The sequence below is a fragment of the Grampus griseus genome, assembly GCF_964374135.1.
Source record: "Grampus griseus genome assembly, chromosome: 11".
Taxonomy (NCBI): Eukaryota; Metazoa; Chordata; class Mammalia; order Artiodactyla; family Delphinidae; genus Grampus; species Grampus griseus.
Window position 1 is genome coordinate 96,001,530 of NC_139005.1, and position 20,960 is coordinate 96,022,489.

The 20,960-nt window shown below is 49.9% G+C and overlaps 1 protein-coding gene across 2 annotated transcripts in view; it reads right to left on the minus strand.

The window, feature by feature from the left end:
• Positions 1-1,744: 1,744 nt before the first annotated feature.
• Positions 1,745-20,960, minus strand: part of TCF20 (transcription factor 20) — a gene marked incomplete at its 5' end in the record, with an annotated part of 53,275 nt that continues 34,059 nt past the window's right edge. Inside the window, 3 exons of one of the 2 annotated variants that reach the window (XM_082666274.1) lie at positions 1,745-2,014; positions 9,069-9,118; positions 16,995-17,088. In XM_082666274.1, coding sequence (XP_082522400.1) covers positions 1,997-2,014; positions 9,069-9,118; positions 16,995-17,088 — 162 coding nt within the window. In that variant the 3' untranslated portion in view covers positions 1,745-1,996. Of the gene's footprint in view, positions 2,015-7,885; positions 7,994-9,068; positions 9,119-16,994; positions 17,089-20,960 lie in introns of those variants that run through there. The other variant, XM_082666275.1, reaches the window with a different exon arrangement.

Below are 20,960 nucleotides of genomic sequence, written 5' to 3' on the forward strand. Positions count from 1 at the left end.
CAAAAGTGCCTTACTCAGAGTATCATCAGCAAGTCAAAAGAGGACAGAAGAACAAAAGGCAAAATGATGAAGAACCATTTGCTGTCAGGAAAATATTTTCCTTAAGATGCATATCTTCCAAGTTTTGTGGCTTAGTTCTCAACACCTGAAATCTATCAATTTCATTTGAACTGTGTTAATGCCAAGTCAAGACCAGATGGGAAGCCAAGGAGCTCAAAAAGCTGTCATTTCTATGCAGGTTCCGTGGCCGACACAGCACACCCACCCACACAGCTCCATCCTGGCCGAGCAAAATTATAAATGGACCGCACTGCTTGATGTAGCTATTATAACAAAATTAATCTGCCATTTCTGCAGCCTCAAATTGATGAGCACACAAGAACTCATTTATAACTGCTTATTTCTACTTCACAACATTCCTTCCAGTATTACTGTTCTCTAAAAATAAAGTCCGTTAACATTGTATTATTTTTTAATAACCTTTAAAATTAATGTTGATTGGAAATATGTCCTCATATCAACTTAAGCAATCTGGCCATCCCCATACGTGGCTGAGTTCCACCCTCGAGGGTGAGTGGCAGGAGTCCTCGGTTTGTTTCATGCCAGGCTCTGCTGCAAGGCCTGCAGGAGGCCAGGACGGCTGGACCAGTGAGCTGGCAGCCGCCCCTGCAGCAGAACCAGAGCCACCCTGGGGACTGGGATGGGAGGAGAAAAGAGACGCGGTTGCTTTAAACAAAAAAAGAAACAAGGTTAAAATGAAGTTTATTATTTTTTTTGATTTTTTTGTTTTGTTTTTTAAATAAAACTGTTTGTGAAACAGCTATTTTATCCCCACGGCAGAGTGACCCCTGAAAGATGCACTAACCCCTTCTTAAGGCCTTAACAAGATTTTTTTTGTACTTTTTTCTTTTTTTAAAACTCAGATATTTAAAAACTGTACAATTTACAAAACAAAACAAAACAATACAACATAAAGAATCATGTAGCATGGGGCTGCTCAACCGACAGGCCCCCTTTTCCTTTATAAAAATGAAAGCAAAAGAAAAAAGGGTGGAGTGGGTGTTCCTGGTCAGCTTACCTCACATGATCATACCTGACACTGTCCCTCCCTGTGTCCACTCCTACAGCTTAGGCTTCTGTCCCGTCTGTCCTGGGGGTCAGGGCACAGCTGCCTGAAACATGCCCAGAGGCGGCCATCCCTTGACCCTGCTGGCTGAGCCACTTAGTGGGATGCTTGGGGCTCTCACTGGCCACAGTGACCCAGGACGCAGCTGTGACCTTGGCGCTTGTGCCAATTTCACCCCCCCCAAAAGATAAAAATCTTAAAAATAATAAATAAATAGTGTTTCTGGAAATGAAAAAATTTATTTTTGTGTTTAAACATCATTCTCCCACTCTTGAAAACACGGACCATCCCCGCTTCCCTCCCCCTTGACCTTCCCACTTTGAGACAAATTACTGACAATAGAATAGTTCGGTGTGGTTTGTTTGCTCTTCCAACCCCGGGTCTAGAATCTCTGAATTGTGTAAGTTGGGCTAAGGATCTAAGTCAGCCCTGTCCTTGTGAGATGAGAGTTTGTTCAGTTCAATTTCACATTTAAATTTCACTGTTATTGGAACAAATTTGGAATTCTTAAGCTAGATAATTTTAAAATAGAATCAAAAGGGATAGCGCACCTTTCATTTAAACAGTCTTTCCAGACTAAAAATAGATTTATATATATATATTTTTATCCCTCCCTCTTTTAATTCCCCCCACCCTTTCCCATCATCCCCCCTCCCCCCACCCCCCACATTGTCACTATGGAGATTGTGTCCATGGAAACAGCCATTCCAACTTCTTGGGTCTTTCTTTCCTGTGGTGTCACCAGTTTGAGAGTGATGTAAGAACTTAGGAAGGAAGTGCTGGCACGGGCAGGCACGCGGGGTGGGGCGGGGTGGGGTGTGGCTGCACAGGAGGACCATTTCCATTCCATCACAAGGGTCCACCACCTTCTCATCTCCACAGTCTCACCTGCAAGACAAGCAGACACTGGGTGCTGGGAAACCCCGTGTGGTGCTGTAGCCAACAGCCCCTGCTCCGTGGCGGCACCGGGGTAGGGGGACTCTGCAGGGTCCAGCAGCTGCAGAACCCCTGTGAACACACCGCTCACACTGCAGACACCCAAGACCAATGGCGGAGCCAGTCGTGTGGCTCTGGGCCTGAAACAGGGTAAAGGCAGCAATGACCCGGCCAGCTGCGCCAGGAACGGACTCTGAGTGCCCTGTCCCGGGTGTGTGGAAGGAACCGAGACCAGGAGAGAGTTCTCTGACCCGCCAGGTGGGGCTGCCTGGAGTGGAGTGGCTCTCAGGGCGACCCCTTGCTTAGGACCCCACCATCTGGGGCCTGCAGCTGGGCTGGGCTTGGCACTTGGTGGCAGGGACCAGTCCTCACAGAGGTGGCTGAGTACCCAGCCAGTCTGTGGAAGAACCGGCTCAGGACCACGTGAAGGCTGCCTCCAGTCACAGGCAGCTCTTTACATCTAACAGCGAACACTCCACCCAAGAGCTCTGACGGAAGGCAGGTCTCAGCTCATCCTCTGAGGCTCCCCAGGCCCTGCCACTGGCGTCTCTCCTTCCAGCCCAGGCTCCAGGCTCAGGAAGACTATCCTGGTGATCACATGGGGTACGTGGGGTTGTATCAAGGGCCTCCTCAGAATGCTTCGCGGGCCATTCATTACATGTGCAAAGATCTCAGAGAGAGACAGCAGTTTCCAAGGAATTCAGTCCAGAAAAATTACACCAGAAGCCAAGAGTGGTGGCACCCTCACCTTTCTGCCAATCACAGCACTCTTGGAAAGTGTGTGTGTGTGTGTGTGTGTGTGTGTGTGTGTGTGTGTGTGTGTGTGTGTGTGTGTGTGTGTGTGTGTGTGTGTGTGTGTGTGTGTGTGTGTGTGTGTGTGTGTGTGTGTGTGTGTGTGTGTGTGTGTGTGTGTGTGTGTGTCCCTCCTCCAACCAATAAACCTCAAGAAAACCCAGAAACCACTATCCCCTTTTCTGCTTCCATAAAACTTACTAATATGCAAAATAGTTAAGACTGGTCTGTGTGCATGAGCCATAAAGAGATTCCTAACTGCTTGACAGAAAACATGAATAAACAGGAAGAGACTCACAGAGACAGCAGGACAATGTCGCCACCCTCAGGTAAAAGCAAACCCCAGGAATCCAGCTGGAGGCCCTGGGGACGTGGGCCAGTGGCTGAGCCATCCTCAGGACGTCCCTGGCCACAGTGTGGCTTCCCCGGCACTGATGGTGGCTCTGGCCCCACCTATGTGGTCCATGCTTCCCCCTCCCCCAGCACGGACACTCTCCACTCCTCACTCTGGTTTCCTGAGGCTAAGGCTGCCAGGAAGGCGGGGAGAAGCAAGCAGCCTTCTCAGGTGAGGACAGAGGACAGGTGCCATGCATATCCTGCAAAGCTCTGCTGGTGGAGGGAGGGACAGGGCAGGGTGTGCCCTCTCCCCAGTGCTTGGCACAGTCTTGGGCCTGCACCCCTATCCTGCTCATTACTCACAACAGCAGGCCCCAGCCCAGCGCCCATCTTCAGAATGAAGGCTGTCTCAGCACCAGGGTCTGCCCGGCCGGTGGGCTGTGCACGCTGCTGACCCTGGGCTCCTACCCTGGTGCCACAGGGGGACCTGGTGGTCCAGGCAGCCTCGGCCCTTCCGCACCTCCCGCCTGGGGCTTTGCCTTCCAGCCTTCCCAGCAGGGACCTTCCCCAGGGTCTGATATTAGACTGGCCCAAACACATGATACCCTGAATGTAATGGGACCCTAACTTCTCAGTTGCTCCTCAAAACTGTTCCTTCAGTAGGGAGAATGGGAAGAAAATTCTTTAAGCACCGAGTAGGGGCCAGGCACTATGCTAGGAGCTTTACAGACATTATTTCACAGTAACACTGAGAGGCCTGACCCCCATATCTTGGAGATGAGGCAGCTGAGGGAGGTGACACATGTGGCCCAAGGCCACGTGGCTGGTTAGAAGTGGGACTGGGGCTCACATCCAGCAAAGCTCCTCTGCTTGGGCCCCAGGGACTCTGCCTTCGAGCCTCCATTGTTGTGGGCCCCATCCAAATGCACAGGACATGGCTGAGAAGGCAGCACCCCAGGCAGGGCCACGGAGCAGGCGCGGAGCTGCTGCGCCGGTGAGCGAGTGGGCGGCCCTCTGTGCTGAGGACCTGCACGCTTCTCCGTAAAAAGGCAACTGCACGTTCAGCTGCCGGCGATCGGGACTTCATGCTGGGCCAAAGTCTTCCAACACCCCTGCCCTCATCACCCTCCTTCCTGCTGCCCTTCAGCTTCACCTCCGTGGCCTGAACCTGGGCCGGGTCAGTCTGTCCTCCAAATCCTCCCGCGTCTGACACCAAGCTGCCCTCTCCACCTCTCCGGCTTGGCGGCACCCCCTCAGCCCCACGGGACCTGGCCAGGGTGTGGAGGGCAGCCTCGTCCTCAACCTGTACCCACCCGGGCGCCGTCAGGTCAGCACTCTCCTCCCTGGGCTGCAGGTGCTCCTCTATTTAACACGGCTGTCCGCCCTGCGAGGAGAGGGACTGCCGTGTGCCCCCTTGGGCCAGTGCACGACGGGACAGAGACAGCGGTCCCTGCGGACTGGGCAGGCAGTCTAGTGGAGATGCAGACGATACGTGAACACACAAATGACTTGAGATTGTGGTGATGCCAGGAAGGCTGCAGAGTGGGGACAAGGGGACTTGGAAGGCTGCCGTGAGGAAGTGACACTGAAGCTGAGACCCAGAGAAGAGACGGAGGCACAGTGCTCCAGCGCAGGGAGCTAAGCGCGAGCACAAAGCTCCGCGGGAGGAAGCTCAGAGGAGCCGAAGGAGCCTCGCCGGAGACTCCAGGGGCCCTCAGAGGCGTGCTGGGCATTCTGGACTTAATCCTACCAGGGATGGGAACCTCTGAAGCTGCAGTTGTGGGAGGCAGTGAGGGGCTGCCGGGGCTGGGGTGGGAGGGAAGGGGAGCCCCGGGACATGACGCTCTTCACACGCAGGCCGGCTGTGTGACATTCCGACCACAGAAGCTGCTCGGGAAGGCCCAGCTCCAGGGCAGGGAGGCTGCTGTGTGCAGCTGGCACCCAGGACAAGGCAGCAGATGGATGGAGGATACTGCTTCCTGCCCACTGGATCGGGAGACCTGGGGGGTGGGGTCTCCTTGTTTACTCAGATGAGAATGGAAGATGGCAGGGGGGATGTTCCGCGGTCAGAGCCCTGCCCACTCGCTGCCCTGAGCCAGGGAGGCTTCAGCACGGGGAGAGGGCAGCACAGGCCGGCCACACGGCTCCGTCATCCACAGAGCCGGGAGGAGGGGGCCCACTGACAGCTGTCCGAGGACCTGTCCTCTGTGGCACTGCTGGCCTGGTGAGGGACAAGCACCAGGTATCTCACGTGGTGGCAGGAGATTAGAACTCACGTCTCCTTGCCCCAGCCCTGGGGTTTTCTGCCAGACAGGGCAGCTGTAGGGTCTGGTTTGCAGCTCTGAACCTCCTGCTCCTCCTGGGCATGGCTGAGGGCAGTGCACCCAGCATTTGCTGACACCACACCCCAGGCCAGGCTGCGCTGGGCATGGTGGAGGCATTTCTTAACTGAATTCTCACAAGGTTGGCCACTGCTATCCCTCTTTTTTCAGAAGGAAAACAAGCACAGAGACATTAAGTGGCCTGAGCCTGGTCACACAGCACTTTCCACACTGCTCTGGGTGAGAAAGTGGGGCGCCACGAACCGGAACTCACATGTACAATCACTGTCCCTTCCCCGCCTTGTCGGGAGACCCAACGATGGTGGCTCTGTGTCCTCAGCACGGATACTGAAATGAATGCCCCTTGAGGTGGGGGGCTGCGTCTCTGTCCCCAATCACTGGGGCTTCTGCACAGTCTGCAGAGGGCTGACAGCGAAGGCCCACAATGTGACTGCTGAACCGCGAACCCAGGACGACGGGTCCAGCCTCGCGGGGAAGCACTCGATGACAAGCAGTTCAGGTGGACGAGACCAGAGGCGCATGTTCGTTCCTTCCCTCCAAGAGGTGAAGGTCTGCCCTCAACAGACTCGAAACGACCCCAAGCCGAGGGACACGCCACTCAATCACTCAGCGCCTCATTTCTTCTGTGTAAACAGAAATGATAACACCAACCTTCTGAGGAATGAACTACGAAGCTTACTGTCCCACGAGAGCCAAGGGCTCTGTCAGCTGGCAGAGCCCAAGAATGAGCAGAGAGAAAAGTGATGATGAACAAAATTAAAACTTCCAAGAGGAGATTTGCCCACCAGGCCCAGGGCCCAGAGTTCTTCTTTTTCTCAAACATGGGCTGGGATTCCAGGACAGGAACAAAAGGCACTGAGTAACCAATGGTTCTCTCCCTAACTGGCTCTTCCTGGACACTTCCAGGAACATTCCACGTGGCCTCCTATATAACCCAGCCCTAACCACCGGGGCCAGGAAGGTGGCAGAGCCCCCTAGACACAGTAGAAGGGCCAACAGAAACATTCTTGAAAACCACCCAGACTGCTGCTTGCCCTGAGGGTCAGTGGACCCCGCGGGTTCTAGAAGTGCACGGGGCTCCGTGTGATGACCCACCCTCCCGCCCTGCTCCGCTCCCTCCACTCCCAGCCCTACTCCCTGGAAGAGCAAGACAGAAAAGTGTGAGTGCAAAGTCCTCACTCGACAGCCCCTCAGGAAGCACTGTAACCCCCACCGGCCCCAGACACTCAGCACTCAGCACAGGGGCCTTCTCTGGAGGTCAGTACCGGGACCCACCTAAGAAACAGACGACTTCCCAGATGAAAACTGCCACATTCTGAGGTGAATTCTGTTTCTTCCTCAAAGTACTGTTAGGCATTCCAGAGAAAGGCAGACACCCCCCACCCCGACTTGTAACAAGGGGGAGGGGACATTCCACAGAGACTCAGGCACATGGGCTTGCTGTCCCAGAGAGCCAGGCCTAGCACACTTGTGTGGGTCTCAGCCGTCTGGAGTAAACACAGACGCCCTCACTTGCAGAGAAATAATCCCTTAACGAACAGTTCTGAGACAACTAGCCCCCCACCCCATCCTGTAGAAGCAAGTGCCCCAAGTTACATTTTGTTTTTTCTTCTCATGATCTGTTTTGCTCAGTGAGGACGGGGCGGGTGAGGAAGGCAATGGGAGCACTGCAGGCCTGCTGCTTCTAGAGACCCAAGTCCCATAATCCTGCTCTCACAGGCACATGCTGCCAGCCCAGACCACGAGCCCCCAGACACACTCAAAAAAAGCACAACTCAACCTCCTGAGATTTTTAAAAGTAAAGTTAAATGGGATGCTAAAGTCTACTAAATCGTTGAGGGGATTTTCCTTCCCTTTGTACTTCTAGGAAAAGGAATCCTTCATAGACCTGGGGGAAAAAAAAGATTTCAAAAAACAAAACTTGGGGTATTTTTTGTTTTTCAAAGGAGAACCCATCATAAGCTTTAGAGATGTTAAGTAAATTAAGAAGAGGCCTCTGGCAAGAAGCCTTTCTGAGACAGGGCAAGAGTGAGGGCTGCCAGCAGGAGAGCCACCCCCCCAGAGGCTCTGTCCCGAAGCCAGCTGCGTTCTGCCCCTGGGGACTCCACACACAAGGCCTGAACCCCGGCGGAGGATGGGACCAATTTAAAGCCCCACGCCACCTTTCCACACGTATTCTGGGGAGCTGAGCAACAGATGGAAAGACATGGTATCCACCTGGCGCTGGCAGTCCACGCGATTAAATGCTGGTGGGGCAGCCTGGCCTGGGGTGAGCAGGAGGCAGCGGCCCGACACCCCCTTGCAGTCTGGCAGGGGCGGCGGCCCCGACTCACCTGTGCTTGCTGTACTTTCCATTCCCACGAGCACACTGCCCCCCTCACCCCCGCTCCGACTGCTCTGTGCTGAGGCTGCCTTTCGCTGTCTTGTTCTGCAAGGCGGGGAGAGGGCACGGGAGGGGAGGCTGACGCCGGCAAAGCCAAGGAGACAGGACAGGAGGGACAGAGAACGAGCGTGGGGGTCAGGGCAGGCGGAGGTGAGGAGAGGAACGCACATGGAAAAGGAAAGAAAAAGCAGAGTCAGTGCTGAGTGACAAACAGGAGATACTCAGACAGGGTCTTCTGAGGTAAACTGTGACCATTAAAAAAGAGAAGTTTTTAAAAATAAAAACATGTAAATTAAGTAAAAAATGGGAGAGAAAATTGTAAGATCCTATGATCCATATTGGAAAATAATTGTTAAAGAAAAGCAGAAGTAAGCATCTTTCAGAAGCACTTTGAGGGCAGACCTGTCAGGGCGACCTCTTTCTAGTACTTTCTGGCCCCACTTAGAGACTGAAGACCGTGAGCACCAGTGGCCACCAGGGGTCAGTGTGACCTCAGCCGGAGGAGAGCCGCCGCTGCAGGGACTGCCAGGTGGCGGGTCTCCACCATCCCAGTCCTTCCCTGGGGTCCCTTTCTCCACGCCCTCCCGTCTCCACACACACATGTGGTGTCTTGGAAACAGGCCATTCACACACACCCCCGCCCCCATCTTCGTTCCTTTCCTAAATTTAAGAGGTGACCAAGAGACCACCTCCTCAATCAGCTGCAGGCACCACTGGCTGCTTCAGCTGAAGTAAAACCTGGAGGAGACTGTGAGTTTCCCCAAAAGCCTGGAGTCAACTCTCTTTAGTCTGGGAAGACACCTCTGCTTATGTACCTAGACCTACAACCAATCTCACCTCACGCCAATCTGTGATCTGGGGTTCCACTCAACTGCGGGGGAAACCAGGAGTTTTGTGTGTTTCTCTTCCAATTTCTCTTAACAAACACCTTTCTCCCCAGCTGCGCCACCCCATGGGTGCTGACCCCACGCCACAGGGCTCCCTCCCATTTGCATCTCGGCCCTCCCGGGGCCAGGAGTGCTCAGCAGCCCGGGCCCTGGTGGTGTGGCCGTGACCCTGCAATGTCTGGTCTCCAGGTCTTTCAGGAGGAGCCCCGCTGCCACCCCCAAGTCCTGCGGGGAGGGGAGCACAGGCTCTGCAGGCTCTGACTCACCTTGTGCTTGGGGCACCTCACCGAGAAGTTCTCCTCATGGAGCAAACAATCTGCAAGAGAGAAGGGGACAGTCAGGACGAGCCTGGCGTGCGGCACAGCCTGCGGGGCGTGGGGCCACGCTGGCCAGGGCAGACAGGGTCACACATGGCGATAAGAGGTCTCCACACTATGATTTCTAATAGGAAACCACGCAAGACACCCCCAAATAAGCTATGGCACCTCAACATGGTGGAATATCAGTCCAACATGAAACGTTTCAGAATAGTGAACAGGATGCAAATTGCTCAAAAAACCAGGATACATAAATGTACAAGTACAATCCCAATTTTACCAAAATATTTTATATGCATAAAAAAGGACAAAGGAAATCTACCAAAATATGACAGTGATTCTCTTTGGATAGTAATATTATAGGTGATTTTAATTTTCTTTATTTTTTCTGTATTTCCATGATCATATCCTATTATTCTAATCATCAGAAACAATCTCTAATAAGTGTTATTGTTAAAATTCCTTATCTTAGGCTAAGGCCATTCCACAGGCCCACGCCAAAGCTTCCTTGTGAAAACACTTTGAATCTGGAGGCATCTTTTCTCCTCTGTGGAGAGTCACAGGTCAGAGACAGCAAGGAGGCCAGGCCCGTGAGCCCCGCTGCCACCCTTGCCCCACACACAACCCACGGACACACTGCAGAAGGTCCATAATCCCTGCTAAATGCTTCAGAGAAATGTGAAATCCCACGAGGGGGCGATTAATCCTTGGAGGAAAATCACTCATTCCAACTGTTAACACGGTGGTGACACATCCTCCATGATGGCAAGGACGCGCACCTGCCTCCAGGGGCGTTGTGCTCTGCGGCACAAGCGTCGTGCGCGGAGCAGGGCGAGGAAAGCGACTTAACGAGCTCACTCTGCACACCACAGCTCCTGAAAACCGACAGCCAGGTCACTGGTGCGAGACGCAGTGGCCGAATGTTAATAAATATTGATCACACATTCTCAGAGAGCGCCCAGGCACCAAGGCAGGAGGCGGCCGTGGTACTTAGCCTTGTTAAATTTACAATTTAATTCAGGTTTAAAGTGAGGTCCAGATTAGCGGCCTGTGTACCCACAGATTTCAAGTGAAACAGTAGTAAGCAACGGAGCACACAAATGGAAACTTTTGAGGTCCTCTATAATCTTAAATAAATAAAGACCCTTTCATAATTCGGCTAAGCCACCTCCCCTTCTGGAGTCCTAGAATCTCTAGGGTCAGACGGGTTTGGTCTTCACAGTTCCTGGGGCAAGCCTCGGGGCATGAGAAACAGCAAGTCCTGCTAACCTTTGCATCCCTATCCCCTCCCCCCTCCAAGCAAAGAGCGCGGCAGTAAATGAAATGTGTTAATTTAAAACCCACAAGTACATGGTGTGACCGAGGCTCCTGCTGCTCCAATCTGCCAGAGAGCTCACGAACAGCGGGAGACGGACAGCTGGAGCTCCAGGGAAGCACCTTCTCCTTACCTGGGCTGTGGCAGCAGCGCATGCTGGCAGAGTCTATAGTTTGGGCCAAAGAGAAACAGCACAGGCCACGCGGTGGGGAAAGACCACGCTTACACCACAGGGGTTTACAGAAATAAGGAGGGGGGCCGTGTTAGCTGGAAAAGATGCCATCAGAAAGGTAGAGGTGGCTCGGGTCCCCTCACTGGCACGAAACAGTGACCAGCTGTGATGGACCATTAGTAAAACATGCTTAAAGTTAGGAAACATGTTCCCTCAAAGTTAAAAAGAAGAAATAAAACAATGTAAGTAAACACTAAAGGCAACTTGGAACTAATGCCAGGTACTTCTGGGAATGGAAGTCTCCGAAACGAATCTACGAGACGGGGTGCACCTTTTGGCTAGGCCTCCCGAACAGGCAGCGGCTGTCCCCATTCTCGTCATGTCCACCGGCCATCAGGAACTGCACTTCCTGTTCCTGGCAGGGTGAGAACCACAGCTGGAGGGCTTAGACACCTGCAAGGGGCCAGCGAGCCTCTCCTGGGCTGCCTCCAGCCAGGCTCTGCTGGGGAAGAGCCAAGAGTGGCAGGAAGTGCAGTAAAAGCTCTCCTGAGGGCTCTGGACAGGCGCCTGGCCCCACACTGCCGGCCCGCCAGCCTCTCGTTTGATTCCTTTAAGCCCCTGGCAACACCCCGCACTGTGCAGAGGGCCTGGTCAGCACTTCCCCACAGTGAGGTCAGAGTCAATGGCTGGATCATCACGCAGGCTGGAAGAGACTCACCAGGTTGTCTAGTCGGCAGAGTGGCTTCCAGACACAAACAGCAGCACCCCAGAACAGTGTTCCACTTTGAGTCCTCTCTTTGGGCTTAAAGGCAGAGGACTCTGCTGAGCTCCTCATAACAAGCTATGTGGAGCTTCAGATACCCACATGCACCCGTATATACCCCATGCTGAGGATGGTGAGCCCGGGAAGGGAGAAGACGAAAGGATGTCTAGCGTCCTTTGGATCTGCCAGGCCCCGACAGTCTCCAACTCAGCTACAATCTCCTCAGAGCTACGCTTAGTACTCATAATGGCAAAATCCAGGCTGGGACTCAGGGACCCACCAGCCTCACCCCACCTCGCTGAGAGGCAGCCTCAGCTCCTGGGGCCGAAGGAGGGGAATAAGAAGGCGGGAGCAAGGCCCTGGGATGCAGAGAGCTCCTCTCCAGGGAGAGGCCAGACCACCAGTTCTTTCGTAGGACCCATCTGGGGCTCTGAACCCACTGCTGCAAGATCAAAGTCAGCAGCAGAGAGAGCAGCTTTAAAATGCTGCTGGAAGGGTGGCTACAGAAGTGAAATTCCCAGCTGTGCTTCCTCATGAGGGTAAAAGAAAAAGCCCCTCTAGGCAAGATTCTGTATGCACAGTGGGATTATAAATGAGCTACCACAGCTCTTTTTTCCTTTGGTATTAATTGTTGTGGCTTATTGCATTAAATACATTAAATCTTTTTTTTTTTTTTTAAACAGCACTCATGTTCTTATTACTGCACTCTCCCACCTGGAGACAAATCCTATGCCTGTGACATAACAAGCAGCACAACAGAGCAAACTGTGATGTCACAAATGTGCAATCACTATTAGGAAGGGGAAACGCTGCAGGAGCCACAGATCCTCATGTTTCCATGGAGATGTCCCTGGTGATAAAAGTTTTCCCTTCGTTATGAACAGCTCTTTAAGGTTTGGGCAGCTGACAGTAAGGCAGAGATGAAAATGCCAAACTGTTCCTTACTCCATACAGAGATGGGGGACTCAAACTCAGGGACTTACTTTTATTGTAACTAGAAAGAAAGTCAATCAATGAATGCCTTTCCTGGATACAAAGATCCATTACATATAGAACAGAATTCCTGAGAAGACTGTGTGGGATAAATACAAGCATCAAGCTACACAGAGCAGTGCAGGCTTTGGGTCACTGTGACTCAGGTCATCCAAGAGACCAACAAAGACACGGTCACCTTGTTAAGCTGCTTCTTTGGTCCCAGCTCCGCATGGAGGAGCAGTTTGCAGCAGCTGGGACAGCAAAGCCAGAGGGCCAAGGCCCCGACCCAGACAGCCTTCCTCTCCCTGGATACTCGGCCACCAACTTCTGCCAAACAGAGACGTTACCAACTTATCTGGGCAGGCCATGCAAGGCAGGTTCAAACAGAGTGACAAGAAAGTCCTTTGCTTCCTAACACTCAGCTGGTAGAGCAGGCCCTGCTTCCCTGCTGGCAGTGCGTGCTAGAGGGCCTCCACTTGAGGGAGGAGAGCCCAGTACCTGTCCCAAAGAACCCCCAGAGCCTGGGCTAGAGCAGGGCGTTCCAGCCGCCAGCTGCACACGGCCATGGGAGTCTAAACGAAAGAAAAAGCTCAGTCCCTCATTCCCACTAGCCACCTTCCAAGCGCTCAATGGTCACACATGGCTTGTGGCTACTGTATTGGAGAGTACAGATCTAGAACATTCCCTCACTGCAGAAAGTTCTACCGAGCGACTCCACTCAACCCCTGGAGAAACTGTACCTGGAGGCAGGTGCCCCGTGTGCACACAGGGAGCACGCTCGCAGGGGGGACGAGGCACCTGCCTGCTGCTCACCTCAGGCTGCTGGGCAGAGTCTCCATGCAGGAGACCACCTCTCACCGCCCACCGACGGGGAAAGCCAATGCTTGCAGCATTCCCCACAAAAGACTTACACACAACTGCCGAAAACCCAGAACCTGACCATCTTCATTAAAAATCACGAAGCTTAAACTAGAAAAAGAAACAAAACGTTCTGAGGTAACCCTGGGCGGTATCATGAAAATGAGAAAAGGCAGTGGTTGGGCTTCTGAGAGAGAAGGATTTAATGGTTGTTCTATAGAACATGCCAGACCACGACCCAGGGTGAACTACTGCTCAGACTCAACAAGTAAACATGTAGAGGAGGACAGAGGATGGAAGGGACAGACTGAAACCCAAACTCCCTGAACTGACATTTCAAGGCTCTCTTCTTTTTTTATGTAATAAATTTATTTATTTATTTATTTATGGCTGTGTTGGGTCTTCGTTGTTGCATGCGGGCTTTCTCTAGTTGCGGTGAGCGGAGGCTACTCTTCGTTGGGGTGCGCGGGCTTCTCACTGTGGTGGTTTCTCTTGTTGCGGAGCACGGGCTCTAGGCACTCGGGCTTCAGTAGTTGTGCTTCAGTAGTTGTATCACGCGGACTCAGTAATTGTGGCTCACGGGCTCTAGAGCACAGGCTCAGTAGTTGTGGCGCACAGGCTTAGTTGCTCCATGGCATGTGGGTTCTTCCCGGACCATGGCTCGAACCCGTGTCCCCTGCACTGGCAGGCGGATTCTTAACCACTGCACCACCAGGGAAGCCCTCAAGGCTCTCTTCTTACTGCCCACTTATCCCTCTGGTCACACGGCACCCTGGCCACCAGCTGCCCTTCAGCACATGCAAACAAACTTTCATGAGAATCTAACTTTGGCATAAGCGTTATCTTTCTGTACCTTTCTTTTTTTTCGTCACACTGTGTCGCTTGGCAGGATCTTAGTTCCTGACCAGGGATCAAATCCAGGCCCCCAGCAGTGAAAGCCCGGAATCCTAACCACTGGACCACCAGGGAATTCCCTTTCTTGTTCTTTTTAGCTGCACGCCCTACAGAAACCTGGAAAGAAAAGAGGGAAGAGGAAAGGAGGGGCAACGAGAAGGATGTGAAAGGCAGGGGGACACACTTAAGCAAACGTCAGGAGCGCTGGGAGGAAGGGTGGTCGAGAGGAACTCAGATTCCTCCCACGCCTGTCGGATCCGACTCCATGTGCTTTATGCCTCTGTACCTGCTCCCATCACCTGGTCAGCCACCAGGCCATTTGAGCACTCTTGTTTGTCTTCCCATTTTCTCTTCCTCCATCCTGACTGAAAGCATGAGAACCTGCTAGGTGAAGGTCTCAGACCCATCTGATGCTCAAAAAGTAACTGGTGAAAACAGTCAACAAAAAGCCAAAAGTCAGGAGGAAGAAAGAGGATTTCCCAGGCTGCTTGAAGCTCTGAGTCAGAACTCCAGTCTTCTGCATTGCTCATTGGATGGCACTTCTCAGACAAAAGGTGTCCTTCTTTCAACAGTTATTACACTGCAAAACACTGCTCTGATCATCTCCAGAGACCTGGAAAAAAGGTTTGACAAAACCCCACACCAGTTCACGATAAAAACACACAACAAACTAGGAATAGAAAGGAACCTCTTCAGTTGCGTCAAGAACATCTATGAAAAGCCCACAGCTATCATCATGATAGATCAGAAACAAGACAAGGATGTCAGCTCTTGCCACTTCTTTTTTTTTTGGCTGTGGACCATTTTTAAAGTCTTTATTGAATTTGTTACAATATTGCTTCTGTTTTATGTTTTGTTTTTCTGGCCTCGAGGTATGTGGGATCCTAGTTCCCCAATCAGGGATCGAACCGCACCCCCTGCACTGGAAGGCGAAGTCTTAACCACTGGACTGCCAGGGAAGTCCCAGCTCTTGCCACTTCTATCCAACATTATCTAGAAGGTCTAGCCAGGCAACTAGGCAAAGAAAAGAAAAGGCATCTGATTGGAAAGGAAGAAGTAAAACAATCTACTCACAGATGACACATCTTGTATATAGAAATCCACTAAAAAACTATTAGAACTAACCAGTGAGTGGAGCAAAGTTCCAGGATACAAGATCAATACACCAAAATCAATTATATTTCTATACAGTCACAGTGAACAATCTGAAAATGGAATTAAGAAAACAATTCCATTTATAACCACACCAAAAATAATAAAATACTTAGGAATAAATTTAACAAAAAAGATGCAAAATGTGTACTCTGAAAATTACAAAACACCGTTGAAAGAAATTAAAAACTGAAGTAAATGGCAAGACAGACACCCCATGATCATGGGTTGGAGGACACACTATTTTTTTTTTATAAGATGGTGACAACCCTTAACCTGATCTGCAGATTCAATGCAATCCCGCACCCCCCTCAGAAATGGATAAGCTGATCCTAAAATTCATATAGAACAGCAAAGGACCCAGAATACCCAAAACAATCTTGAAAAAAAGGAACGAAGTCGGAGGATTCACACTTTCCAATTTCAAAATCTACCACAAAGCTACAGTAAACAAGACGGTGTGGTACTGGAGAGAGTCCAGAAATAGGTCCATACACCTATGGTCAACTGGTTTTCGACAAAGGTCATCGAATGAGAAAAGAGTAGTCTTTTCTACAAATGGTGCTGGGACAACTGGAATCCACATGGAAAGAAATGAACTGGACCCCTACTTCACACCACATACAAAAATTAACTCAAAACGGATCAAAGACCTGTGTAAGGGCTAAAACTATAAAACTCTTAGGAGAAAGCATAGGCATAAATCTTTGTGATTTTGGATTATGCAATGGCTTCTTAAATATAAGAAAAGCAACAAGCAACAAAGAGCATAAGTGGCAAAAGAAAAACAGATAAACTGAACTTCACCAAAGATGCTCAGTATCATTAGCTGTCAGGGAAGTGCAAACCCAAATCACAATGAGATACCACTTCTTGCCCACTGGGATGGCCATAATAAACAAGACATAAAAACAAGTGTTGGTGATGATGTGGAGAAACTGGAACCCTCACACACTGCTGGAGGGATGTAAAATGGTGCAGCCACTTTGGAAGACAGTGTGACAGTTCCTCAAACAGTTAAACACAGAGTTACCATATGACCCAGTAATTCCACTCCTAGGTTTATACCCAAGAGAAATGAAAACATTTAGTCCACACAAGGACTTGTCTGTGAATGTTCACAGCAGCATTATTTTGTATTATTATTGTATAATAATACAAAAGTGGAAAACCTAAACGTGCATCAACTGAAGAATGATAAAATATGGTATATCCTTACAATAAAATATTGTTAGAAAATAAAACCAATGAAGTACTGACACATGCTGCAATGTGGATAAACCAGAGAAACAGGAAGCTAAGTCACACGAAACGCATCACAAAGACCACATATTGTGTGATTCCATTTACATGAAATGGCCAGAAAAGGCAAATCCACAGAGATAGAAAGTAGATTAGTAGTTGCCAGGGGCTGGGGGTGAGGGAGAGAGACCACCAAAAGGTAGTAGTTTAAGACGTGATGAAAATGCTCTAAAATTAATTGTGATTGTGCTTGCACAACTCTGTGAATATAATGGTAAAAATCATTTAATTGTGCACTTAAATAGGTAAATCTTTTGTGAATTATAAAATTTATAAAAAATATCACCCCATTTAATTCCTTTTTATTATCTTCTCTGCATTCCTTCAGAATTTACAAACAGAACAAGGTCAGAAGAGACAAAAAGAACTATGAAGGAGAGAGAATCAAAATGTTATTTCCTACCCTTCGGATGCTCTGAACAAGGGTCTGTGGTCCCATCTTACCTGCGTCAATGGCACACGGGTAATGGTAACGGAAGGAGCAGCCTTTGTTGTAGCAGCCCAAGGTGGCGCCTGCCTCCTGGCAGTGGGAACATTTCTGGAAAGGAAGGAAGAAGTCAGGCGTGTCACCATCCCAACCTCACCCCTCTCCCCAGGCCTTCCCCAGACCCCGTGGGTCAGACCTCAGCGCATGTCTCTGCGGTTACAGAAGTCTGGCAGCAGGACAGGCTGTCAATTTCTAACCACCACTCACTGACCACACCATGCAAGGGATCCAGCAGTAATGTTTTAGGCCAGGCCTTACAAATGTTCACAAATAAATCAAACAGCACAACACAGGCACCCAGCCCTGCCCTTGGTGTGCCCACTGTCCACCCGCCTGTGAGTCTGCCTGTCCTTTCCTCAGTCCTCACCACTATGGTGAACTGCCTACAGATCTTGCCCATCTATTTCTGTTGTGGAAGTCTGGGGTAGGAGAAGAGGGTACGATAGTAGAGTTATATATAAACCTTTTAGAATTAAAAGTGGAATTTGGTTTCTAGTTTTTATTTTCGTAAGAAGATTTTATTTTTATTCTGCTTATCCCAAATGCCCAATACAAGTATATTTCTCTTTTCAGAAAATATGGGCTCCTGTGTGCAAACGGTATTTTTACACACAAATCCTATTTTAAAGGCACTAGGAAACCTGCCATGAATTTCTGGCTGAGACATTATTCTGTAATTGAGATGCTCCTCCTTCTTTGGTCAGGTTTTCGTAAAGTGGGGCACATCTCTATCATGTGATGTGGCTGCCATGATCGCTCAGTCCTGTGTCCTGTCAACAATAATCGTACTTGGAAAAACCACATTGGCCCTACTGAGGAAAGATGCAGACCCTTCTGGTGGCCGAGGACACACAGCTAAGGCTACCTGAATGATACAGATTCTGATTCTAGGGAATCAGATTCCTGATTCTAGGGAAAATAAAAGTGCTCCATAAGCCGTTACACTTGTGGAAAATGGCTCCCCAACACATACTACACCCCCTTCCTGGGGCAAAGTGACCAAAGGGCACCCTTCCCTCTTTTCTCTTTTGCCTGGGATGTCAGCCTATCAGGGTCTGTGTGGCTTGCAGGCCTGCAGCAGTCAGGAATGCCTCACCTAGTGAAGTGAGGCCCACCTGGACGGTGCCATGGAATGAACACCTCCAACTCACAGCAGCAGGAGCAGGATGACAGGGAGCTGGATCAAGCTTCCCTAATGCTGATGCTGATGGAAAACCACACAGATGCCAGCAACAGCACAGCCCAATGCGCACCCTGAATCATGCGTCAGGCATCACCCGAATGATGCGGCTCATTTGGTCCTCATAACTACCCTGTGACATCCCTGCTCTACAGATGAGGTTCCTAAAGCACCATAAGGGGAAGTAACCTGCTCCAGGTCAGAGCTGATCCCAGCTGACCACGCCTGGCATCCTCCAGAGGCAAAAGCAGCAGGAACGGGGCTGTAAGACAGCCCTAGAAGACCAACATTCTTCTGGGTGCCGACAACCAGTAAATGTTTATCATGTGCCCTCATACCCTTGCCAAGAAACAAAAGACTACTTGGCCCAGAGTAAACCAAGGACAGTTGGCAGCTTCTCGGGCAGCCCTAGACTTTATCTGCTTTTATCAGTGCCACAGGGCACCTTCAGTACAAAGGTCTCACCATCAACCAGAGGGAATGAACATGGCTAATTTCTCAGTGGTCACCCACAGCCATTCCCATTACACCCCTTCTTCCTAAAGGAGCCCCGAACGGTCAGCCATCCGGAGGACTCATGCTCCAGGCCCTCCCCACGCCCCTGGGGGGTGAATCTCAGTGGTGGCCATTTAGGAATGGGTGTGTCAAGCATTTCTGGTAGTGAAGTCTGCAGGGAAAGGGACTTCTGGGAAAGTTTTGCTCTCTTAACAAGGACACAAGACAGAAAGGCAGGAACAGGTCATCTTCTCGCTCGACCTCTGTGAGAAGGGGATGGTGAGATCTGTAGCAACCATCTCGTCACCACAAGGGGACAGCTCTGAAGACAGAGCCCAACCTGCTGAGGGCTGCAGAGTGACAGGATGGAGAGAACCTGGATTTCTGTGACATGATTAAGCACTAAAGTAACCAACCCCAGGACCATCCCATCTCCAGACTTGTTAAGGGGGAGGACACTTTTCTTAAAAAAAAAAAAAAAATTACTTTTTAGTTTAATTTTGTAACTTGCAGTCAAAATATCCTGACTGATACAGAAAGGGACCTAGTACTTGAGGCCCTGCTGTATAAGGTTAAGGATGTGGGCTCTGGAACCTAAATAACTCCCTGGTAAGTGATTCCACCACTGACCATCTTTGTGTTGTTCTTGGCCAAAGTCCTAAACTTTGTTTCTTCAAGCTGCAAACGTGGACCTGGTAATACGATCTACCTCACAGAGATATTGTGAGGGTTAAATGTGTTAATCCAGGCTTACAACAGTGGCTGGATCAAAAGCGCTCCGTAAATGTGACCCAAGATGACCATGTGCCAGACACACGACACAGACTGACGAACAGCCACCTGTGGAGCAGGCCTGTCATCACCCTCGGATCCGAACACTGTCCATTTCCTTCCTACCTCGACACACACCCCTCTGCCCCCGGGAGGGCTTCTCAAAGCTTCTTGCCCTGAACCAGCCCACAGGCCCCATTTTTCTCATCAAGAAAGCAAACCCATCCCTCCCCAGGAAATCACATCACTAAAATGATGCATGCTTCTTTCAATTAAAAAAGCACAACTAACTTACTATATTACTTCCAGAGGAGAAAGACCCTGTATGACCTATTAGGTAGGGCCTTAGAGAAAGGACCTTAAAGAGTTTAGGTCAGTGGTTCTCAAAGTGTGGTCCCTGGACCAGCAGCATCAGCTGGGAACTTGTTCGAAATGCAAATTTTGGGATTCTGGGAAGACTGTAGAGTAGTAGCACTGGGAATCTGTCCCCACACCTGGAAAATAACTGCACTGGCAGAATCTGTCTGATGTAACTGCTCTGGAGCTCTGGAGTCTGTTGAAGACCTGCAACTTCCAGGGGAGATGTGGGTGGTAAACAGCAGTTAATTCTGCCCATCTCCCACTCCCAGCCAAGTGGCAGGCAACCTAACTATACAAGTTAAGGAACTACGAAAAGAAGAACAAACTAAACCCAAAGCTAGCAGAAGGAAGGAAATAATAAGGATTAGAACAAAAATAAATGAAACAGAGAACAGACAGAGAATAGTAGAGAAAAACCCAAGTGGGGACATTACTATTGATTCTACAGAAATAAAAAGGATTATAAGAGAGTACTATGAGCAACTGTACACTAGCAAATTGGATAATCTAGATGAAATGTACAAATTTCCAGCAACACAAAACCTACCAAGATTAAATCACAAAGAAATAAAGATTTGAATAGATCTATAATTAGTAAGGAGATTGAATCAGTAGTCAAAAAGCTCCCAAAAAAGAAAAGCCTTGGACCTGATGATGGCTTCACTGGTAAATTCTACTAAACATTTAAGAATGAACTAATACCAGTCCTTGGGAAACTTTTCCCAAAAATTGAAGAGAAGGGGACATTTTCAAAATCATTCTACTGAGGCCAGCATCACCCGATACCAAAGCCAGAAAATGGTGTGTGCACACACACACAGACACACACATACACAGACACAAAAACCCTACAGACCAATATCCTTTATGAACATTGATGCAAAAATCCCCAACAAAACACTAGCAAACAGAATCCAACAGCACATTAAAAGGGTTATACACCATGACCAAGTGGGATTCATTCCTGGAATGCAAGGATGGTACAACACACAGAAATCAATGTAATATGTTATGTCAACAGCATGAGGGAAATAACTACATGCATGATCACCTCATTATATGCAGGAAAAAACACTTGACAAAATTTAACACCTTTTATGATAAAAACACTCAACAA